At 45.8% G+C, this 24874-nt stretch overlaps 1 protein-coding gene across 1 annotated transcript; it reads left to right on the top strand.

The window, feature by feature from the left end:
* Nucleotides 1-908: 908 nt before the first annotated feature.
* Nucleotides 909-19429, top strand: ENSA (endosulfine alpha). Its single transcript, XM_063440023.1, has 3 exons — nt 909-1098; nt 14202-14327; nt 18333-19429. Exons 1-3 carry the CDS (start codon nt 1042-1044, stop codon nt 18501-18503), a joined length of 354 nt encoding a protein of 117 aa, XP_063296093.1. The 5' UTR covers nt 909-1041; the 3' UTR covers nt 18504-19429.
* Nucleotides 19430-24874: the final 5445 nt, after the last annotated feature.

The raw sequence follows: 24874 nt of genomic DNA on the forward strand, positions 1-24874 counted from the left end.
AGTATATATAAATTATTAGATGGAGTAGATATAATATATAGATTATTAGATGATATTATTATATGTATATAAAAATTATTAGATGGAGTATACAGTATATAATAGATTATTAGATGCAGTATCTATAATATAAATAGATGGAGTATATAATAAATAGATTATTATATATATTATTATTGTTATTATATTATTATTATAACTATTAATATTATTATTTTATTATTGTTATATTATTATTATTATATTATTATATATATATAGATTATTACTATTATATTATTATTATAACTATTAATATTATTATTTTATTATTGTATATTATTATTATATTATTATATATTATTATTATTATTATATTATTATTATATTATTATTATTATGATATTATTATTATGATATTATTATTATTATATATATTATTAGTATTATTATTATTATATTATTATTATTATATTATTATATATATTATTATGATATTATTATTATTATAGCTATTATTATTATATTATTATAATATTATTATTATTATAGCTATTATTATTATATTATTATTATTATTATATTGTTATTATATAGTGTCTAGCTGGGCTGCAGTAAGGGTCTCCATCCCCAGTTACTGAAGCTGAATAACAGTTCAGGGCTGGTCACGTGGTCCCCTCTCCGCACACTGATGCATCTATTCCATGGCAACAGACTCTAGTCACGACCCATTTCTGATTGGCTGCGCTTATCTCCCGCCCAACTCGCCCACCGTCTCCTTCTCTCATTGGCTTAGAGAAGTGTCATTAGGCGAAAGGGCGGGCTCATTTCTCAGTTCTGTTTCACTATTGGTCGACCATTACGTCAATGTTCGCGCTGATTGGTCGGATTTGCTTTTCCTTGTGGATGGGGCAGGAGGGCTCCCCCAGTCCTGGCCGTGACGTCAGGTGCGGTTGCCGCCATTTTGGAGCGGAGAGCGCGGGGGTCTGACAGACTGTGCTTCCCGGTGGGATAGGGCCTTTGTGTCGGTTTGGGTTCCCCTCCTGTCCCTCAGGCCGCACCATGTCCGATAAACACGGCGGAGACCCGCAGCTGGAGGAGACCGGAGAGGAGAAGCAGGTAATGGCGGACCCTCCCTGACAGAGACACGGGGTGTGAGCTGTCACCACAGGGGGGGAGCCGGGGGAGGGGGGACCGGGGGGGAGAGCTGGGGCAGGGATACAGGGGAAGGGGCCCTCACTGCCAGCTGGGGCAGGGATACAGGGGAAGGGGCCCTCACTGCCAGCTGGGGCAGGGATACAGGGGAAGGGGCCCTCACTGCCAGCTGGGGCAGGGATACAGGGGAAGGGGCCCTCACTGCCAGCTGGGGCAGGGATACAGGGGAAGGGGCCCTCACTGCCAGCTGGGGCAGGGATACAGGGGAAGGGGCCCTCACTGCCAGCTGGGGCAGGGATACAGGGGAAGGGGCCATCACTGCCAGCTGGGGCAGAGATACAGGGGAAGGGGCCCTCACTGCCAGCTGGGGCAGGGATACAGGGGAAGGGGCCCTCACTGCCAGCTGGGGCAGAGATACAGGGGAAGGGGCCCTCACTGCCAGCTGGGGCAGGGATACAGGGGAAGGGGCCCTCACTGCCAGCTGGGAGCAGGGATACAGGGGAAGGGGCCCTTACTGCCAGCTGGGAGCAGGGATACAGGGGAAGGGGCCCTCACTGCCAGCTGGGGCAGGGATACAGGGGAAGGGGCCCTCACTGCCAGCTGGGAGCAGGGATACAGGGGAAGGGGCCCTCACTGCCAGCTGGGGCAGGGATACAGGGGAAGGGGCCCTCACTGCCAGCTGGGGCAGGGATACAGGGGAAGTGGCCCTCACTGCCAGCTGGGGCAGGGATACAGGGGAAGGGGCCCTCACTGCCAGCTGGGGCAGGGATACAGGGGAAGGGGCCCTCACTGCCAGCTGGGGCAGGGATACAGGGGAAGGGGCCATCACTGCCAGCTGGGGCAGAGATACAGGGGAAGGGGCCCTCACTGCCAGCTGGGGCAGGGATACAGGGGAAGGGGCCCTCCCTGCCAGCTGGGGCAGGGATACAGGGGAAGGGGCCCTCCCTGCCAGCTGGGGCAGAGATACAGGGGAAGGGGCCCTCACTGCCAGCTGGGGCAGAGATACAGGGGAAGGGGCCCTCACTGCCAGCTGGGGCAGAGATACAGGGGAAGGGGCCCTCACTGCCAGCTGGGGCAGGGATACAGGGGAAGGGGCCCTCACTGCCAGCTGGGGCAGGGATACAGGGGAAGGGGCCCTCACTGCCAGCTGGGGCAGGGATACAGGGGAAGGGGCCCTCACTGCCAGCTGGGGCAGGGATACAGGGGAAGGGGCCCTCACTGCCAGCTGGGGCAGGGATACAGGGGAAGGGGCCCTCACTGCCAGCTGGGGCAGGGATACAGGGGAAGGGGCCCTCACTGCCAGCTGGGGCAGGGATACAGGGGAAGGGCCCTCACTGCCAGCTGGGGCAGAGATACAGGGGAAGGGCCCTCACTGCCAGCTGGGGCAGGGATACAGGGGAAGGGGCCCTTACTGCCAGCTGGGAGCAGTGATACAGGGGAAGGGGCCCTCACTGCCAGCTGGGGCAGAGATACAGGGGAAGGGGCCCTCACTGCCAGCTGGGGCAGGGATACAGGGGAAGGGGCCCTCACTGCCAGCTGGGGCAGGGATACAGGGGAAGGGGCCCTTACTGCCAGCTGGGGCAGGGATACAGGGGAAGGGGCCCTTACTGCCAGCTGGGGCAGGGATACAGGGGAAGTGGCCCTCCCTGCCAGCTGGGGCAGGGATACAGGGGAAGTGGCCCTCCCTGCCAGCTGGGGCAGGGATACAGGGGAAGGGGCCCTCCCTGCCAGCTGGGGCAGGGATACAGGGGAAGTGGCCCTCCCTGCCAGCTGGGGCAGGGATACAGGGGAAGTGGCCCTCCCTGCCAGCTGGGGCAGGGATACAGGGGAAGTGGCCCTCCCTGCCAGCTGGGGCAGGGATACAGGGGAAGTGGCCCTCCCTGCCAGCTGGGGCAGGGATACAGGGGAAGTGGCCCTCCCTGCCAGCTGGGGCAGGGATACAGGGGAAGTGGCCCTCCCTGCCAGCTGGGGCAGGGATACAGGGGAAGTGGCCCTCCCTGCCAGCTGGGGCAGGGATACAGGGGAAGTGGCCCTCCCTGCCAGCTGGGGCAGGGATACAGGGGAAGTGGCCCTCCCTGCCAGCTGGGGCAGGGATACAGGGGAAGGGGCCCTCCCTGCCAGCTGGGGCAGGGATACAGGGGAAGGGGCCCTCACTGCCAGCTGGGGCAGGGATACAGGGGAAGGGACCCTCACTGCCAGCTGGGAGCAGTGATACAGGGGAAGGGGCCCTCACTGCCATCTGGGGCAGAGATACAGGGGAAGGGGCCCTCACTGCCAGCTGGGGCAGGGATACAGGGGAAGGGTCCCTCACTGCCAGCTGGGGCAGGGATACAGGGGAAGGGTCCCTCACTGCCAGCTGGGGCAGGGATACAGGGGAAGGGGCCCTCACTGCCAGCTGGGGCAGGGATACAGGGGAAGGGGCCCTCACTGCCAGCTGGGGCAGGGATACAGGGGAAGGGGCCCTCACTGCCAGCTGGGGCAGGGATACAGGGGAAGGGGCCCTCACTGCCAGCTGGGGCAGGGATACAGGGGAAGGGGCCCTCACTGCCACCTGGGGCAGGGATACAGGGGAAGGGGCCCTCACTGCCACCTGGGGCAGGGATACAGGGGAAGGGGCCCTCCCTGCCAGCTGGGGCAGGGATACAGGGGAAGGGGCCCTCCCTGCCAGCTGGGGCAGGGATACAGGGGAAGGGGCCCTCCCTGCCAGCTGGGGCAGGGATACAGGGGAAGGGGCCCTCCCTGCCAGCTGGGGCAGGGATACAGGGGAAGTGGCCCTCCCTGCCAGCTGGGACAGGGATACAGGGGAAGGGGCCATCACTGCCAGCTGGGAGCAGTGATACAGGGCAAGGGGCCCTCACTGCCAGCTGGGGCAGAGATACAGGGGAAGGGGCCCTCACTGCCAGCTGGGGCAGGGATACAGGGGAAGGGGCCCTCACTGCCAGCTGGGGCAGGGATACAGGGGAAGGGGCCCTCACTGCCAGCTGGGGCAGGGATACAGGGGAAGGGGCCCTCACTGCCAGCTGGGGCAGGGATACAGGGGAAGGGGCCCTCACTGCCAGCTGGGGCAGGGATACAGGGGAAGGGGCCCTCACTGCCAGCTGGGGCAGGGATACAGGGGAAGGGGCCCTCACTGCCAGCTGGGGCAGGGATACAGGGGAAGGGGCCCTCACTGCCAGCTGGGGCAGGGATACAGGGGAAGGGGCCCTCACTGCCAGCTGGGGCAGGGATACAGGGGAAGGGGCCCTCACTGCCAGCTGGGGCAGGGATACAGGGGAAGGGGCCCTCACTGCCAGCTGGGGCAGGGATACAGGGGAAGGGGCCCTCACTGCCAGCTGGGGCAGGGATACAGGGGAAGGGGCCCTCACTGCCAGTCGGGGCAGGGATACAGGGGCAGGGGCCCTCACTGCCAGCTGGGGCAGGGATACAGGGGAAGGGGCCCTCACTGCCAGCTGGGGCAGGGATACAGGGGAAGGGGCCCTCACTGCCAGCTGGGGCAGGGATACAGGGGAAGGGGCCCTCACTGCCATGATGGCTGATAATAATCGGGGGTTCCCCGGGATGGCTGATAATAATCGGGGGTTCCCCGGGATGGCTGATAATAATCGGGGGTTCCCCGGGATGGCTGATAATAATCGGGGGTTCCCCGGGATGGCTGATAATAATCGGGGGTTCCCCGGGATGGCTGATAATCGGGGGTTCCCCGGGATGGCTGATAATCGGGGGTTCCCCGGGATGGCTGATAATCGGGGGTTCCCCGGGATGGCTGATAATCGGGGGTTCCCCGGGATGGCTGATAATCGGGGGTTCCCCGGGATGGCTGATAATCGGGGGTTCCCCGGGATGGCTGATAATCGGGGGTTCCCCGGGATGGCTGATAATCGGGGGTTCCCCGGGATGGCTGATAATCGGGGGTTCCCCGGGATGGCTGATATGGAGGGGGGGTGGGTTTCCCAGGGATGGCTGATATGGAGGGGGGGTGGGGTTCCCCGGGATGGCTGATAATCGGGGGTTCCCCGGGATGGCTGATAATCGGGGTTTCCCCGGGATGGCTGATATGGAGGGGGGGGTTGGGTTTCCCAGGGATGGCTGATATGGAGGGGGGGGGGGGGTTGGGTTTCCCAGGGATGGCTGATATGGAGGGGGGGGTTCCCAGGGATGGCTGATATGGAGGCGGGGTGGGATTCCCAGGGATGGCTGATATGGAGGCGGGGTGGGGTTCCCAGGGATGGCTGATTTTAGAGGGGGAGTGGGGTTCCCAGGGATGGCTGATTTTAGAGGGGGAGTGGGGTTCCCAGGGATGGCTGATTTTAGAGGGGGAGTGGGGTTCCCAGGGATGGCTGATTTTAGAGGGGGAGTGGGGTTCCCAGGGATGGCTGATTTTAGAGGGGGAGTGGGGTTCCCAGGGATGGCTGATTTTAGAGGGGGAGTGGGGTTCCCAGGGATGGCTGATTTTAGAGGGGGAGTGGGGTTCCCAGGGATGGCTGATTTTAGAGGGGGAGTGGGGTTCCCAGGGATGGCTGATTTTAGAGGGGGAGTGGGGTTCCCAGGGATGGCTGATTTTAGAGGGGGAGTGGGGTTCCCAGGGATGGCTGATTTTAGAGGGGGAGTGGGGTTCCCAGGGATGGCTGATTTTAGAGGGGGAGTGGGGTTCCCAGGGATGGCTGATTTTAGAGGGGGAGTGGGGTTCCCAGGGATGGCTGATTTTAGAGGGGGAGTGGGGTTCCCAGGGATGGCTGATTTTAGAGGGGGAGTGGGGTTCCCAGGGATGGCTGATTTTAGAGGGGGAGTGGGGTTCCCAGGGATGGCTGATTTTAGAGGGGGAGTGGGGTTCCCAGGGATGGCTGATTTTAGAGGGGGAGTGGGGTTCCCAGGGATGGCTGATTTTAGAGGGGGAGTGGGGTTCCCAGGGATGGCTGATTTTAGAGGGGGAGTGGGGTTCCCAGGGATGGCTGATTTTAGAGGGGGAGTGGGGTTCCCAGGGATGGCTGATTTTAGAGGGGGAGTGGGGTTCCCAGGGATGGCTGATTTTAGAGGGGGAGTGGGGTTCCCAGGGATGGCTGATTTTAGAGGGGGAGTGGGGTTCCCAGGGATGGCTGATTTTAGAGGGGGAGTGGGGTTCCCAGGGATGGCTGATTTTAGAGGGGGAGTGGGGTTCCCAGGGATGGCTGATTTTAGAGGGGGAGTGGGGTTCCCAGGGATGGCTGATTTTAGAGGGGGAGTGGGGTTCCCAGGGATGGCTGATTTTAGAGGGGGAGTGGGGTTCCCAGGGATGGCTGATTTTAGAGGGGGAGTGGGGTTCCCAGGGATGGCTGATTTTAGAGGGGGAGTGGGGTTCCCAGGGATGGCTGATTTTAGAGGGGGAGTGGGGTTCCCAGGGATGGCTGATTTTAGAGGGGGAGTGGGGTTCCCAGGGATGGCTGATTTTAGAGGGGGAGTGGGGTTCCCAGGGATGGCTGATTTTAGAGGGGGAGTGGGGTTCCCAGGGATGGCTGATTTTAGAGGGGGAGTGGGGTTCCCAGGGATGGCTGATTTTAGAGGGGGAGTGGGGTTCCCAGGGATGGCTGATTTTAGAGGGGGAGTGGGGTTCCCAGGGATGGCTGATTTTAGAGGGGGAGTGGGGTTCCCAGGGATGGCTGATTTTAGAGGGGGAGTGGGGTTCCCAGGGATGGCTGATTTAGAGGGGGAGTGGGGTTCCCAGGGATGGCTGATTTAGAGGGGGAGTGGGGTTCCCAGGGATGGCTGATTTAGAGGGGGAGTGGGGTTCCCAGGGATGGCTGATTTAGAGGGGGAGTGGGGTTCCCAGGGATGGCTGATTTAGAGGGGGAGTGGGGTTCCCAGGGATGGCTGATATGGAGGGGGAGTGGGGTTCCCAGGGATGGCTGATATGGAGGGGGAGTGGGGTTCCCAGGGATGGCTGATATGGAGGGGGAGTGGGGTTCCCAGGGATGGCTGATCGCTGGTGCTTGACCTTGTGGTGTGATGGGCGTGCTCGCTGGTGCTTGACCTTGTGGTGTGATGGGCGTGCTCGCTGGTGATTGACCTTGTGGTGTGATGGGCGTGCTCGCTGGTGCTTGACCTTGTGGTTTGATGGGCGTGCTCGCTGGTGCTTGACCTTGTGGTGTGATGGGCGTGCTCGCTGGTGCTTGACCTTGTGGTGTGATGGGCGTGCTCGCTTTTGCTTGACCTTGTGGTGTGATGGGCGTGCTCGCTGGTGTTCGACCTTGTGGTGTGATGGGCGTGCTCGCTGGTCCTAGACCTTGTGGTGTTATATGGATGTGCTTGCTGGTGCTGGGTCCTGTGATATGGATGTGCTTGCTGGTGCTGGGTCCTGTGATATGGATGTGCTTGCTGGTGCTAGATGTAGTTTCTTAGATAAACCAACTGTATCAGACATTTATTTTTTTCTGTTATCTATGGTATTCTAAGAGCAGGAGGAATACAAAACGCTTATCCAGACCTCATTGATGTGTGATGTTTTATAGCAGCAACTTGAATAGAAGCAAACTGAGGGACACTAGTGTTAGGATACAGGTTTGTGTTGCTTTAAGGATAACAATCTCTTGTTATCCTTTATTAGTGTTAGCCACTGTACGCTGAACACAGTCTGCTAATGTATCTCAGCTAATTTCTTAGAACATCAATGGAAGAGGATCAAAGGCCTATTATTCTCTGCAAGAGAGATCTGTGCTCTATATATTCGTGTATTTAAAAAGTAAATACCAATAGATTTGTGGTGGGGGGGAAAAAAGTGTGGATGAAAACCCCTTCCAGCTGAAGTAAGTAGATAGTTAATACATTGCTAAACACAAATACACACACCAGTCAAGCCATAGGCCAGTAACCAACCTCATGCTGATGAGTTGCATTAACAGCTGTCCCAAGAGTGGTTGAATGGCTTTGCTCATCTTCCTAAGTTGTTTCAAAGCTGTTGTATACAGCAGACACATACTCCAAGGAATCCATGTATAAAGTGGAATTATGTGGTTCTTTGTTGAGCTAATTTGCATACGCCTACCCAGAGTCCCTTGCAGTAGTGAGAGCACTGTTAAAGTGAGATTTTTGTGGGAAAAGCAAATCTTGTGGCTGGACTGGTGTGTGTATTTGTGCTTAGCAATGAATTAACTGTATTTATACAAAGATATGTGGAATGTCCTTATTAAAGGAATACAGTCCTCTTTATTTATGCCTTCAACTAATATTAATTTTATCTTTATGCATCTTAGCTCAGAGTATAAGCTGTGATCACCCAGTGTTTGCTCTTTTCTAACAGTGCATTGCTGTTTAAAATAACCTGTCGAGAAATTCTTCAGAAAAAGCAAATGATTTTGAAAAGCAGTAGTTTAGTGTCAAACCTCTCCTACGAGCATTTTGAAGAAACCCAATATATTTAACATTTCTTCAACACACACAGAGAAAGATGGGTTTTGAGTAGGAGGCGAACATAAGAAGCGAAACTCCCACCCTGCATTCCCAATCGTATAAGTATTTATTGTTCTCAAAGCGTATGGCACTTGGCATTGTGCATATACAGTCTCCGTGACATGAAATCCCCTTGGCCTGAAATGACTTTATTTTTTGTTCAATCTCTGTGTCTGTCCTGGGGGCGCACTATCAGGCCGTGATATTCAATGCTATTTACTAAACCACTTGAATTGTTGCAATTAATCTCTTTTAGTCTACAATTCTCAATTCCCTGATGAGTTCAAACTATTTACCACTACTCTCTGAATAATCCTAGTAAAATGTTATACGGACACTCCAGACCCCAAAATAACTTTAGCTGAAAAGCTTTATGTGGGAAGAGAGTGCGTTTTTTGTTTTGTTTTTAACCCCTTTCCGTCATTTACTAAAGTTAACTCCAGATCGCGGGGTTAACGCTCACCCGGTCTGCCTCGGTATCTGAGGCAGACCGGGAGCACCGGATCATGCTGCCCCTGCAGCAGTGCTCGCTCTGACAAACTGTCGGAGCGAGCACATGTGCTGCAGATACCATCCGCCTCCCTGCGCTTTCGGGTTCTGTGTGAAGTGCAGGGAGACGGATCAGTGATGATCCTCTTCTCCCTGTGTAAAAAGAAAAGAAGAAAATAATAAAGTTAGATGCCACCCCCCCTTTCCACTGCTTTAATAAAATTAACCCCTTCCCTGCCAATTGATCACTGACTACAGTGATCAATTGGCAGGGTATACATCTTAATGTCATCTGATTTTTATTTTATTTTTTTTAACCCTCAAGTTAAATTTATTTGATTCATTTAAATATTTAAAAATTATATATTTAGCTAGCTGGGATGGGTGGAAGTTAGTGGGGAATTTGGTGTTAGGCTAACTAGGGGTTAACGTTAAAAAAAAGTCTTAAAATAAGCTTTAAAAAGGTAAAAAAAAAGTGTTTTAATAAAATGTTTTGGTAACGTTTAAGTAAATAAAATAAAAAATACCACCCCCCTTTACCCAGTCCAAATAAAAATTAACCCCTTCCCTGCCAGTTGATCACTGCCTACAGTGGTTTTGTCAGTCTATACAGATGTTTAAACTGCAATTGGATAAATACTTGCAAAAACATAACATACAGGGATATAATTTCTAATTAGTGGGGTAATAGCTGCTTGATCCAAGGAGACATCTGACTGCTATTTTGGGGTCAAGAAGGAATTGTTTCCTAGTTTGTTGCAAAATTGGAAGCGCTTCAGACTGGGTTTTTTGCCTTCTTTTGGATCAACAGCAAAAACATATGTGAGGAAGGCTGAACTTGATGAACGCAAGTCTCTTTTCAGCTATGTAACTATGTATTCATATAAATTCACCATTTAGGGGTTACCCCCCATTTTTTTCTACCTATATTCATGCCTCATATTTATATCTAGGCTCTCGTTTTTTCTTTTTTAGTTATTTAGCCTTTATGGTGTAGTTGTAATATGTAGCCTGCTCAAGTGCTCCAAAGTTGGACACGGACGCATCAAAACCCTCCATGAAAATTCACACTTAAAAACCTTAACTTGTCACGTCTCTTTTACAGCAGTGTAACTTCACAAAATAGTGTCATACACTGGGCATATTGTTTTACTCAGAAGACTTAGCTGCGCATAATTTGGAGGTTTTGAACTTAGTGGCACATATGAAATGTACAAAATGCCCAGCAAAAATTTAATCCGTATGTAAAAAATGCCCAAAATAATTTTTTACCACATACTTTGGCATTTATTGGTGAAAAATGGGGGCATGTTAAGGCACAATATGCACCTTATAAGATACCCTGTAGTGTCTACTTTTACAAATGGTAGGCCTTTGTGGTTGTTGTTTTTTGAACAGTCAAACTGCTATAACACCCCAAATGGAAGCATAGGCTCATTAAATCCGCCTCTCAAAATTCTACTTTGAGTGCTGAAAAGGCTAGGTGTCCTATATGGCACTGTAGCTCACGAAATAGTGACAAAGACATACAATGGGGGTATCATTGTACTCAGCAGAAGTAACTGAACACAAAATACAAATTTGGACAGGAATAGCACACACCAACTTTACAAAATACACATGAGAAGTTCTTTGTTATAAGTTTGTGTGGCAAAACCCCCAAAAAACTAAATTTTACTCCAATATTTAGCAGAGGTTGGCGGTGAAATGGCTACGTAGAAAGTGTCAAAACAACCTTAGGTAAATAGCCTGTGGTGTCTACTTTATAGAAATATATACTTTTGTGGCAATTGTTTTCTTTTAAAGCTATTAAGCTTACAAGACAAACATACCAAATTCTAAAATCGCTCCACATTAAACGTTTATTTTACTCCTTGTGCTTTGTGACCTGTAACTACCAAAAAAAAAACCTGAAAATCCCAGACACATTATATATTCTGTAAATCAGAACAACTAAATTAATTTATTTTCTTTAACCTGCACTAATTAAGCACACATTATTATTGCAAAAACTACAAAAAACACATGATTTCTTCTTTTTATTTAGCATTTTTCTGTTTTTTTTTTTTTAATAAATACGTGTGTGTGTATATATATGTGTGTATATATATATATATAAATTCAGATAGTGTGGCTGCACTCACGGAGTATTTCTTTAAAATATAACTTTTTTTATTATAGTTCCATATAAAATCAACGTTTCAGTCCAACATGTGGACTTTCATCAGGATTAATAGACATTCAAAAACATGTTACATATAAAGGAATGCAATAATTGTAATAAGTGTGTGTAACTCACCCCAGGTGCTGATCGTGCAGTTACCGGCGTCCTACCTGGCGATGTGCGCATGTGCAATGGTGTACCCGCCCATTCGTATGACGTAACCACGTTACGTTGCTGCCGTTGCTATGGGAACGCGGGACAACAGAGTTCCGTCACCATAGTAATGCTGAAATCTCACCCGGACACAGTGATTGTAAATTACATGTGCTGGATTTGATAGATAAAGTGCAAAATATGTAAAGTGCAGAATATGTAACGGAATAAAAGCTGTCATTTACATGAGCGGTCGAAAACTCCCCAGAAGTCATAGTGTTGAAGGCAACTATCAAAAGTTGCTATTTAAAGTATTAAGAGGTGGCTAAAAGTGCCATGTGCTTAAAGTACTTAATAGAGTTGCAAATATATGAAGTGCTGTATTTATAGTGACAAGTGATTAAAAGTGACAAATGGTGAAATCAATTAAGGTGCTAGTAGTGCATAACTAATTCATAACTCTCTATATACATATAATTGGTCGGTAAGTGAGGTCTATGTTTGGGGAATTTTCTCCGAACATAGATTAGAGGGATTCCCTGCTCTGGTGCACTTGTCTATGTTCAGGGAAATTACCTCGAACGTAGACATATGCACCAGAGCAGGGAAAATTTCCCAAACATAGACCAGCTCTCTAACGTGGGGAATCACTTGAATCCCTATGCTAGAGAGTTGGTCGTAAAGTGAGGACCACCTGTAATAATAACCTTTTGAACACTTTAATTAGGTGCTCCGTCCAGTGCAGTAGGCCATGCTGTTTATGGTCATAGTCTTTTTTTTTCTTTTTTTTTTTATTTAAACGGACACTATAGCACTGAAACTTTAGCTTTATGAAGTATATTTGATGTATAGAGAATTGCCCCTACAGTCTCTTTGCTCAATTCTCTATTTAGGAGTGAAATCACTTTTGTTACGGTCTATGCAGGCCTAACCACACCTCCCCTGAATGACTGACACAGCCTGCATGAAAACTAAATGGTTGCACTTTCAATAAGATGTTAACGTAATTTCTACACTGGGTGATTTTTCACCACATAAGGCAGGCATCCATAAGTCCAACTTGATATATTCGGGTGACTGTGCATAACAGTATTTTTTTCTATCTACGTCAAATTGTGGGGACTTTTGTCGTACTTGATCCCTCCATAAATCATTTGGTACGTAGCTAAATTCCTACAGACAGTTCTGCTATTTTTCTTTTATAAAACTACCATCGTAGTAGGTTTTTGTTTAAATGTATTCTGCTTTTATTTAGCTCAGTTCTGCAGGTCTTAGTTTGAACTGTTCTTCCCTGATAACCGTATTTATTCGAGTATAACGCGCACCCCTAATTTTCGATTAAAAATCGGTATAAAATTTTGTACCGATTTTTAATCTAAAATTAGGGTTGCTCGTTATACTCGAATAAATATTAGCCCAGCAGAAGAGGGAGGGGGTGCTCCGATAATACTTACCAGGACCGCCGGGCAGCAAGCGTTTACTCACCTCCCTGCAGCTCCTCCGGCTCCCCAGTGTAAATCTCGCGAGACCCGCGGCCGTAGGAGCTGGCCGCGGGTCTCGCGAGATTTACACTGGGGAGCTGGAGGAGCTGCAGGGAGGTGAGTAAACGCTTGCTGCCCGCCACCCCAGGACCCGGCGGTCCTGGGAGGTATTATCGAAGCACCCACTCCCTCTCTCTTCGATATTTATTCGAGTATAACGCGCACCCCTAATTTTAGATTAAAAATCGGTACAAAATTTTGCGCGTTATACTCTAATAAATACGGTAAATCTTTTTTTTTTTTTTCAATTCTTTATTTAAACGCCGACCGGCACATTGCATAATAGTACATTTGGCCTACGCAGAGGCCTAATCATCAGAAGTGTCTTAATAGGTGTTTTACAGAAAGGAAGGGTATGTTAGTGCATATAATGATATCTTTCATGAGGCTTGCGCAGAAGCCCTTTAGGCATATTATTGTGTTGTGCCAAGTCCACGTGTTTTTATATATTGTCTCAATGCACCGGTTCAATGAATACATCGCAAAAAGCTGAGCATCGAGACATAGAAAAAGAAAAATTACAGACAAGGTATAATATATAAAATATAAAACATAAAACCTGAAACTGTGGGTATGTCCTGCTGCGTTTCCTACTTTTGCACAAGCGGAGGTGTGTCTATGACTCAACATGTTATATGTCGTATTGTTCCCAGAGTGCCCAAGTTTTTTGGAAGGTGGCGCTAGTGTCGCGGACCTGTGCGGTCAACTTGTCCATTAGGTAACTATCCCTAATTTTGGAAATTACTAGGGAGATCGGGGGTACTTCGTGTTTAATCCAATATTGTGCTAATGCTCTGCGAGCTGCCAAGTTAAGCATGTTCTGTAGTCTTTGGTCGTGCTTGTTTAGTCCCTCTGTTGGCCGTGATAGTAAGCACGCCCAAGGGTCTGGCGTTATCCTTCGTTGTAGAATATTTGAGGTTAGGTCTGCTATTTTCCCCCAATACGTTTTAACCCTGGCACAGTGCCACCACATATGAATGTATGTGCCCATTTCCTGATTAAATCTTTTTGTTGTGTGATTGCATTTTGTTCCCAATAATATCCTTTTTTTTTTTTTTTTTTTTTTTATCACTTTTTAAAGAAATATTAATCCCTGATTGATTTGGCTGTATTGGCATGAAATATCAATGGGCTATAATGCTGGGTCAATTGCAAATTGAATTTGTGTGTGAATACAGATAAAGATTTGATATGAAATATAAAGCTTTGCAGGTCTCTCTAGCATTGTTAATACGCAAGACCCTGTATTTACCCTTTCTCTTTGGTATAAATTTATTACATTCTTATTTCCTCTGTTTCAGGATTCACAGGAGAAGGAAGCAGTTACCCCAGAAAAAGCAGAGGAGCAGAAACTAAAGGCAAAGTACCCCAATCTGGGGCAGAAACCTGGAGGTTCAGACTTCCTGATGAAAAGGCTTCAGAAAGGGGTATGTAAATGTAGCTGTTTGCCACTGGGCCGTTTTCATAGCCTTTTAGGCAGTTTGACGAGCTGATAATGCTTAGCTGAACATTAACTACTTTTGTGGCCTGTCTGACCGTTAAAACACAAAGGTTATTAAGCTTAATGTCTTGCCAGGTCATTTAGTGTCCGTTACCACTCAAAATATTCTCAGTGGGAGTTACTCACCTGGTAAGGCCAGAGGCAGCCTGATTGCTTTTGGCTAATATTCTGGTAAAATTAACAGTGTCTTCACCGACATGGTTTGTAGGCATATTCACAGAATTGTAGTGAGTTTAAACCTAAGCTGCAGATCTAGGATAAAATAGTCAAACTATTATCTTGCTTCATTTAGTTTGCACAGCGTAGCAGCTAAAATTCTTCACTCAAATGGCAGAGTTTCTGTAAATAATGTGTTACCCCAGACAGTAATACTAATCTACAAACAGATCAGGGTAAATAAAGGGGCACTGTAAACCCCATCACCACTGCACTTGTGTATATAGGTTATAGTGCTAAACACCCGGCGTGGGGAATATTGGGGTGGTTCCTGCTGACAAGCATCCAATGTGCACAGAATAGTTATGCACATTAACTAGTGTTTTTATTAGTTTTGTCAGGGCTGTGACAAAATAAACAGTGTATTGTGCTGATTGAAGACAAATATGTAAATTGCAGGCCGACTGATGTCACCTTCTCCAACCTTGATATTTACTGGGTTATTCACCAAAGTGGGAATGTAAACTTTAAGGCAAAAATAGCCAAAGTGGAACATTCTCCAAGTCACCTATGCGTACATTATAGCTAATTTCACCTTCAATTTGGGATTTACTTTAGTAATTCCCACTTCAGTCAGTTACCCTGTGCGTTTGCCAGTGTGCTGCCCAATGAGTAAACCCTTCCGTTGGTGTTTAATGTTTCTCTGCAGCTTGTTTATCTGCGTGCCTCTAGTCCTCAGAGCCAGCTTTCTGTAAATATTGTCCACAATGTTCCCAACTAGCACAGTCCAAACAAAGTATTGTTAAGTTTCCAATCCTCCCAAGTTCAGTTCTTACTTTATTAACTGGTTCATAACAGGATTTGTAATTGTATTTTTATTCTTTTTGTGACTGTATGTGCCCGAATGGGGCACCCCTTAGCAGATAGGGATTAGTAACTCCGAGAGAGGAAGCGATCTGTTGCAGGTTTTTTTTTTTTTTTTTTTTTTTACAGAAACACACTCTGCATTCATTGTACACACACTACAAAAACACTCACACACTCACACTCTGCATTCATTATTATACACACACTGCATCCACTACACACACAGCTCCCCTGTCTAAACACACTGCATCCACTACATGTGGCATGTATATTTTGTGCATTTAAATAGTTTTATATTTTCAAAATGGTAAATGCACAGAATATCGGTAAGTTTTTTTGGCTATCTGCCTGAAAGTTCACAGATCATCGGTATCTGCTTTAAAAAAAATAAATATTGGTCAATACCTACTAAGTATATTGCTGTTTTGGTTGTTTGGCAAGTCATTATTTCTCACAGTACATGTTTATCAATGTTTAATCTGGCATTCTAGGCTCATGCATTGTAAAATTAGCTGCTGCCCTGGGAAGTTAAATGTAGTGCATGACAGCCATGCTAACATTACACAAAATTGTAATGTAACACACATGCTCCCCAGTGGGTAAACAAATATAAAGTGGATTTACCCTTTTGAGATTGTAAGAAGATCCCTCTAATCTTCTTAATGAAATACAATCTTCAAAAATAAGAACAGTCAGAAACCAGAAATGGTGTAGTATGTTGAAACACCACAAATGCGCTTGTATAAGTTGCACTCACAGAATGGTGAAGTATAATGCAGACATATAGAGGTTTTTAGGGTTCAGAGGAATGCAGATATTCTTCCTTTCCAACCTTATTTAAGAGGGAGAGACACAGGAAACATAGTGCACCAATAAAATGAATTACATACATTTTATTCAGATATCACTCACAAGATAAACGATATAATCCAGCGTATCTCAAACTCAGGTATTCCCAGTGCCGATGTCACTGGGGGCAAGTATTTGAAGAAGCTGGATTAAAAAAAGTAAAATAAGACTAAATTGAACAAATGCACAGTAAATAAATACAAAAATAAACAAAGATCCAATGAAACAAGTGTAGGTGCTGCCTTGGTCTCCCCGCCCTACGCGTTTCGTCCTTAACAGGACTTCCTCAGGGGAAAATCAAGGTGTGTAGTATGGTCTTCTCTGTCTGCTTTTTAAAGGGACACTATAGTCACCTGAACACCTTTAGCTTAATGAAGCCGTTTTGGTGTATAGAACATGCCCCTGCAGCCTCACTGCTCAATCCTCTGCCATTTAGGAGTTAAATCCCTTTGTTTATGAACCCTAGCCACACCTCCCTGCATGTGATTTGCACAGCCTTCCATAAACACTTCCTGTAAAGAGAGCCCTATTTAGGATTTCTTTATTGCAAGTTCTGTTTAATTAAGATTTTCTTATCCCCTGCTATGTTAATAGCTTGCTAGACCCCGCAAGAGCCTCCTGTATGTGATTAAAGTCCAATTTAGAGATTGAGATACAATTATTTAAGGTAAATTACATCTGTTCCGGGATCCAAGCTTCTTTCTGGGTCTGTGTTTCAAAATGGCTACATCCGGTATCACGTGGAACGCAACTTGCGTTCCACAATCATATACGCGGAAGTCCAAAAGTCTGTGTATAAGCCATGCTAACATACCCATGTAAAGCTCTTTGTACTCTCTCCCACCCAGGGACCAAACTAGCTGCAGCTCAGCCATGTTAAATTAACCTTTGTGTGTCTCCATTTGCTGGTTTACCACACAATGTGAGTTATTTTTTTTATAATACGTGTGTGTGTGTGTGTGTATTATTGTACAGTGCTGCGGAATTTGATGCTTTATAAATAACTTCTATAAATAATATATTCTGTGAATCAGTAGGAACTGCTAGCAGTTCTCATTCATTGGAAGAAAAAAATAAACATTTCAAGCGAAGTTAAAGGACATCACTATTGGCTGCCATTTTATTCTCTCCCTAATAAATGAGAAGACTGCGTGCAGCTGTGTTTGGTTGTGTCCCCTGCTGAAACATGCAGCTACCTGGATTGAATCTGCACATTGTGTTGGCAAACTTACAAGCAAGCTTTTTAATTTAATCTAAATGTTTTCTGACCATTTAGCCAATGCTGCATAGTTAAAATTTGTATTCCCTGTAATGTGATGCCAAATCATGTCTGATGTGGTAGTGCAGACTTGTGTTCTAACTAGAATAAAAACAGGTGTACAAACATGGGTTCTAACCAGTGTAGAAATGAGTGTACAAACATGGGTTCTAATCGGTGATTACCAGGAAATTCTGATTAAACAAATGATTGTAGCTTATCCATGCCCTGTGCGACTAGTTATACTCGTGTTGTATGCGGCATAATAGTGGGAACTTAGGCCTTAGCTGTGTTGCAGTTGAGTGATAATGACAATGTAGCAGTGTGTCCCTGTTCTCTATACTGTAGCTCAGGGCTTGCAATATGAAGCCCCACACCACTAGCCAATCTCTATGTACTTGCTGCTGCAAGGTTGGAGAGTCCATGTCACTCAGTGTTTACTTTCCTCTCGCCAGGGCTAATTTTTCAACCACCAGTGGGGAGTGGTAAGTGCACATTTTCAGTCCTGCTGTAACTCTTGCACTGATACTTGGTATTGTTGTTAAGACATAACTGGCAACATAGAAAGGAGGGTGGTTCATCCTTCTACAAATCATTGCTACTAGGCTTCTATAAAGAGGAAGGATATATAGTCTCTCTTCCTTACTAGTCAGGAATTCTGAAAAACAAGGACACTTCTTACTCAGGTCTCTATCATCCATACATTTCCATCTGCCTGTTGTAGCCATGTTACTTATGTCTGTATCATGAGGACGATTTGATGACATTCTGATGTGACTTCTCCCTTTTTTTTTTTTTCAGCAAAAGTACTTTGACTCTGGAGACTACAACATGGCCAAAGCCAAAATGAAGAACAAACAGCTACCTTGTGCTGGGCCGGACAAAAATCTGGTAACGGGAGACCACATCCCAACGCCACAGGACCTCCCACAGAGGAAGTCTTCCTTGGTCACCAGCAAGCTGGCAGGGTAGCCCACCCTTCCGTCTGCCGCTCCAGAATGGACATGTCCGCAGTTAACTGTACCATCGAACTGGGATGACTGGACTTTCATATAATGGCATCTATCTGTCCATGCTAGAAGGGCCAGTGCAGTGTTGTTCGACAATGTTGCACTGGCCTTTTTATCCACGACAGTTAAACTTCAAGCAAGCCAGTAAGATGCCGCATGAATTAAGATTTGCAGTGGGTGGCAGGCGAGTGTGATAAGCTGTCGGCGCAAGAGAATTTTCTCTGATTTTGATGACAAGTGTTAAATAGTGTAAGATATAAATTTGGGGGTTTGCATTCCCTTGTGTGTGGTGCAGGCGTGACTTGGCAACACTCTTGAAAGTTAACAAAATAAAATGCTCCTTCGAGGGGGCCAAATATAATGGACATCTTCCCCGGTTAAACCAAGAAGATCACATCTTCTGAATTGTCCAGATGCCTCTCCATTGTAGTAAGATGTGCTTGTATAGTGGCTGTACATCTGCAAAGACTAGGAGTGTGTGTTAACCACAAGCCACACTGGGATTACAGGAACATGTTTTGAGAAGGCTTAGAATTCATTGCTTGTTCTGTGTAGATCATAAGTTGACGCTTTCCTTCTTATTACTGATAGTAAAGCAATGTAGATGTTGGGTGTAGGATGTACTAGGACTGGCACTCTGCAGTCTACTTCTGTTTAGGTCCTCATGCCGTAAGCTGCCAGTTTTCTTTGAATGTTTTTAATTTCAGCATCTCTACAAACTTTTTTGTTTGATTTTTACATTCTGGTGACATCTGAGTGATCCTTGTATTGGTGTGAAAGAGTTGTTGGATTCAACGCGTAGTGACTGGTAGGTATAGGGAAGGTAAAATGATAAAAGGCCGCAACCTAAGAGTATGATGTTCCCTCACAAACCATCAAAGGAGTACAAATGTGAGTAAAATAGTATCTGAAAAAGTCCAAGTTGATTGAATATAATGAATCTTATGGGTTCTGAGATAATCCAATGTCCAGATGACGTAGAGGATTGAATAAATATAATGACTCTTTCTAAATTCAAAAATGGACCCTGCCTCTGGTTTGCAGTCTTACACTATTGGATTTTTCTCTCATTTACATGCATGTACGTCATCTGGACATTGGATTATCTCAGAACCCATAAGATTCATTCAATCAACTTGGACTTTTTCTCTTTTATCCATAGTATTTTACTCCGGACTCTGTTCTCCTTTATACATTTTATGTTAAGTACTCATTGTTTTTTATTGTTTGTCATTATACTATATTATTTGTGGCGCCACCTATTACCTTCTGTTTTTACATTTGTGATCCTTGTATTGGTTTCATGTTATAAGGGTGCTGTTTGGCCTATCCAATCATGAGAAATGTAGAACACTTCAGGTACGGGTAATTAATCTGGCTGGAATGCTACATTCGTGGTTTTTTGGGGGATGCAAAAGGCTGCACCCCCTTTGTGGCTATGGTGACAGGGCTTTCGGTTCAAAAATGGCTGCCCCCATATTCTCATTTATTCATTGCAACAGTGGAACCAAATGTTCCGTGAAGCATTTTTCTGGAAACTTTCCGAACCTTTAGAAAATGTAAATGTCTGAGAAAACACGAACAGTGTTCGACTGCATCTTTGCTTTTTAAAAAAAATATTATTCCCTTTTCTGTTTTCCATTATCAACTTTTGCATTATTAGAGAGAATAAATCTCTAATACTATTATTTGATACGAGGCGAAATCTGTAGAATATCTAACTTTCCACTGCTTGTTAAGTTAGGGCAACCCATTAGGTTCTTTTTCAGGGTGTATGTTGAAACATGCAGACCTATTATGTCAGATGTCACCTCAGGCATTCATTGTCATTATACAGATGTGATCAGTTGTGTTTAACCTTCCAGAAGCCCTGTATGATGAACACATTACACAAGCTTAAACCCACAGCACGCATAACTTGTAAATACATGACTGCCTTTTCGATTATGCTAGGGAAATGCAAGGGAAAGCATTGTCCTTTCCCAGGCTGATCTACAGCCCCCATTTGTCCTTTTTAAAGTGAAACTGTCACTTGTAAGATAAACGCACAAATTGATAGCTAGTTAAGTTACCTATGGCTTGTGCTTTATTTTATTTTTGGTACACATGCTCTGTCTGGCTGTACAGAAATGCCATGTCAGTTTATATTAATCCCCCTTTAGTGATGTGTACATGAGACATGCCCCAAATGTATTGTTGGGTTAGCAGTGACTTTTATTTTAGTTGTCATTTTTCCCATACATGCCTCCACTAAAAGATGGATGAATTCATTCTTCGCATGTCCTCCCGAGTAGAGAAAGTAAGACTTATGAGGTTTAGAAGAGTTTATTCCTTGAATTGCAAGTTACCACCTTGTCTTCTAAAGGCCTAACTGCCTGCCCTGACATTTCAATCCTGGTTTATTGTGAGCTTACCTCTTAACATGAGCAGAAAGAGAACTGCTAATCTCGATGGTTAGAATGCACAAAGCTCTAATGGCCTCTGAATAGGGCTGACAGCATAAACTGTGGATATTCGGCCACTAAGATGATATTTCCAAGAGATTCTAAAGCACAGCCACCAGTGAACAGGCCAAGGCAATCGGGACTTTCAGGGTGATTTACTGAAGTGAATTTGGAATTTAAAGCCAGAGTAGCGGAGCTGAAAACCAATTTAAATTTGAAACTCATTTGGCATTCTCACTTTAGTAAGTAGCCCTGTTTGTTTCATAGTAGCATAGAGCTTGACTGCACAGTATGAGGTTTGTGATAAATTGTCACAATGCTTGCTGCTGTCTCTCTTTTTCCATTTTAAAATAAATAAATTGTAACCTTTAATTGTACACTTACTAAAGAAAGGGTAGTGTAAGAGGATAGTAGTTTGGTCAGTGAAATGTGTATCAAGTGTTTACACAGCCGTTTTACATTTTATGGAATTTTTTTTTTTTTTTTGATTGCCAGAGTTACAGGTTGGTTGGTCTGAATCAACCAGTGAATAATGTTTAAGTGCCAGAAGCACGGCTAGTTTATTACAATACTTTCTATAGACTCTGCTAAAGCAAATATCACCGATTCCTGTGATGGTTAAATATCTCTGCTGATCGCTTGCTGGAAATAAACAGAGGCTAGGGTGGAATATTTGTATGGGATTTTACCAGACTATTAAAGGGACACTATAGTCAACAGAACAACTACAGCTTAAAGGGACTCTCCAGGCAGCCGTTTTTACTCACCTGGTTCCAGCGCCGGGAGCCTCGTGAAGCCGCGCCCCCTATTTCGTCAAAATGACGAAATAGGCAGGCGTGAGCAGGGAGCTATCAGACGCTTCCATTTGGAAGCGTCATTGCTCCCTTGTGCTCATGCGCGACTTCGCCGCACATGCGCACACACTTCATAAGCTCGCGGTCTTTGCCCGCCCCCTCTCCTCCCTGACAGGCTGGCGAGAGAAGGCACGCACACAGTGCCTTCTCTCTCCTGCACACGTCAGATGTATTTTAATACGTCTGACATGTACATGGCCTTTTTAGAGCCATACATGATAGGAAGTTCCTCTGGTGGCCGTTTGAGTGACATCAATTAGATTGCCTGCAGGGAGCTATATATCTCACCTGAACAACTACATTAAGCTGTAGTTGTTCAGGTGACTAGTGTCCCTTAAGGACACATGACATGTCATGATTCCCTTTTATTCCAGAAGTCCTTAAGGGGTTAATGTAGTTGTTCTGGTGAGTATAATCATTGCCTTCAGGCATTTTCATGTAAACCGAGAAGAGGCAGTGTTTACATTGCCCCTAGGGACATCTCCAAGTGGCCACTCCTCAGCTGGAGGTGCTTCCTGGCTAAGTGCTGCACAGTAGGCAGCAGTGCCGTTCAGCGTCTCCACGCTCTGCATGGGAATGCTGAATTTTCCTCATAGTGATGCCTTGATTCAATGCATCTCTGAGGAGGTGCTGATTGGCCAAGCATTGGATTGGCTAAAAATGTGCAATTTTGATGTCACCAAGGGGGCAGGGCCAGCGCCGGCAGACCCGTGGAAAGCTGAAAATAAGGTGAGTTTTAACCCATTCTGAGGGGGGGGAGCAAGCCACCTAAATGGTGGATTTTCACTATAGGGTCGGGAATACGTGTTTCTGTTCCTGACCCTATAGTGTTCCTTTAATGGGATGTTTCCAGCGCCGAAACTACTAGATCTTGTTGTATTAACAGTGCCTGAAATTTCCACTCGGGTGCTTGTCATCGGCAAGTGATATTTTACTCTTGGGATGTGTCATGGCCTCCCCTTGCTGCCTGTGAGGATTCCCATGCTTTTAGAGTGCAGCATTATCAATGTGACACTAATGTAACGTGAGATCAGTACACCGGCAGTTTATAGTAATCTTCCAATCAGCCCCACACAGGGAGTTCTTCAAATACTGAAACAAACAGCCTGCATACTCTCCTGACCGCTGTTTTTATAATAAAGTTCCTCTCCTCTCCCCATACATGTTGATTTGCAGGAGCACTTAACATGTTTATTACAGGGCAGTGATGTATAGACCTCCTGGTAACTTCTGAGTTACTTTTAAATCATGATTCTAATTTTATCTATTTCTGTGCTAGACAAATTGCTCGTTTAACTTAAGTTATTCGCAGTCTTTTTGTTCTGACTTCCTATTTGTAAAAGTTGTAAAAGCAACAAATATGGAGACCCCCGGCAGCCGAGCAAAGTATCCTACAGTTTCTAGCATGCACCCACATGCAGGGAATTGGAAGATGTTGTGCAAATCACTTGTACTTCTGCTGGTTAGTAGGTTCCCAGGGATGGCGCAGTGGAAATAACCTTTAAGCCTGACTGGTTGCCCAGATCTTGACGTTTTGAGCCCTAGTATTTTTACAGATTATTGTATGTTTTGATGCAAGGACATTATGGGTGCAGTCTCTCCCATTTTCATCCCTCTGTTGCAAGTATCATAATAAAGCAGTTCACTGCCATCCTGGTGAGTTTTAAATATTTGTTTGCACGAGCACGCTTGTGTGCCGTAGTAAAATGGTATATAACACGATTCAGCCATGCCAAAAACACTGCAGTGCTGCTGACGCCAAATTGCCTCCTTATGTCAATTTAACAGCATTGAAAGGGTCAGCAGTGACTCAGTTGTGCCTGCAGGGCTGTATCCTGCTATACGTCAGGGCCTGCATCCATAGCGTCCTTCCACTATAGCCACTGCAATAAGCTGTAGTGGTTTTGGTGCTTAGATTACCTTTAAGATTTTGTGTTTTGCACTTTCTGGGCACTAAACAAATGTGTCCGTGCTACCTGCAGGTGGCTGCCCAGTTTATACACATCAACTGAAATTAGTCCGTTGATAATTTGTTCATTAGAAGGGATTTCATTAATTTTGGTCCGGCTCCTGATTTCTCAGCCCCACCCACCAGCACCCCAGTACCTCGTTATTTAGCCGTTTCTAATTGGAGTGTTTGGGCATTTTAAGATCCCACCTCCTGTCTGATTAAATGAACCTCTTTGTGACCATGGTTTGGTAAGGCACTCTTTCAATGGCTTTCATGGCGTGGACTTATGATGGCAAGACGTCATCCGTGTTTCGCGTATGATGAGCTCTACTAGGCAATTTTCCAATCACATGTATTTTCAAACATTTCGGACTCTGTCTCTTCAGGAATCTATAAGGATGGAGGTAATGTAGAAAATACGCTATACCTGTGCTATGTATTATACTTTGTTCTGTCTAGCTCTTGCCGAATACACACTGTTTACTACAGGAAATCTAGCCAGCACTTCCTGTCTGTATGGGGTTAAAGGATTTGGACTAAGGACCATTGTACATGTTGTAAATTAAAACTCTATGAATACAATTCATATCTTCATTGAAGTCAATTAATGTTTTTATTTGTGTACAGTCTGTTTAAATGTCGCTTTGTCCCAGTCTCAATGTAAATAGCTCTGGAAATATATAAATATAATTTTATAACCTTCATCTTTTTCTTACCGTCTACTTTTTATTTATTTTTTCTTTCATTGGTTTTGTGTTAAATTTTACATATTGCATGCTCATTTTTTTTCCAAAATAAATTAAAATGGGCTGCTTCAGGCAGATTTTGTATAGTTTAAATACCCATTGTGTGAAAGACCTGTATTTTTCTGTCATATGGTGGCAGTAACTACTGGGTTTTGCACCTCCCTGTGGACAAGACATCTAACAAGTAATTTAAGATCAAAAGATTGCCCTATAAAATGCCGTACCGCAAAACCTACCCCAGTTTTCTTTCTTGTCCCGATAGGGAAGGACAGGACATCCACAAGGTGAGACACACGGGCTGTCTGTCTGGGGGACCCGGTCCGAGAGCTGCCCGGGCG

The sequence above is a fragment of the Pelobates fuscus genome, chromosome 13 (genome assembly GCF_036172605.1).
Source record: "Pelobates fuscus isolate aPelFus1 chromosome 13, aPelFus1.pri, whole genome shotgun sequence".
Classification (NCBI taxonomy): Eukaryota; Metazoa; Chordata; class Amphibia; order Anura; family Pelobatidae; genus Pelobates; species Pelobates fuscus.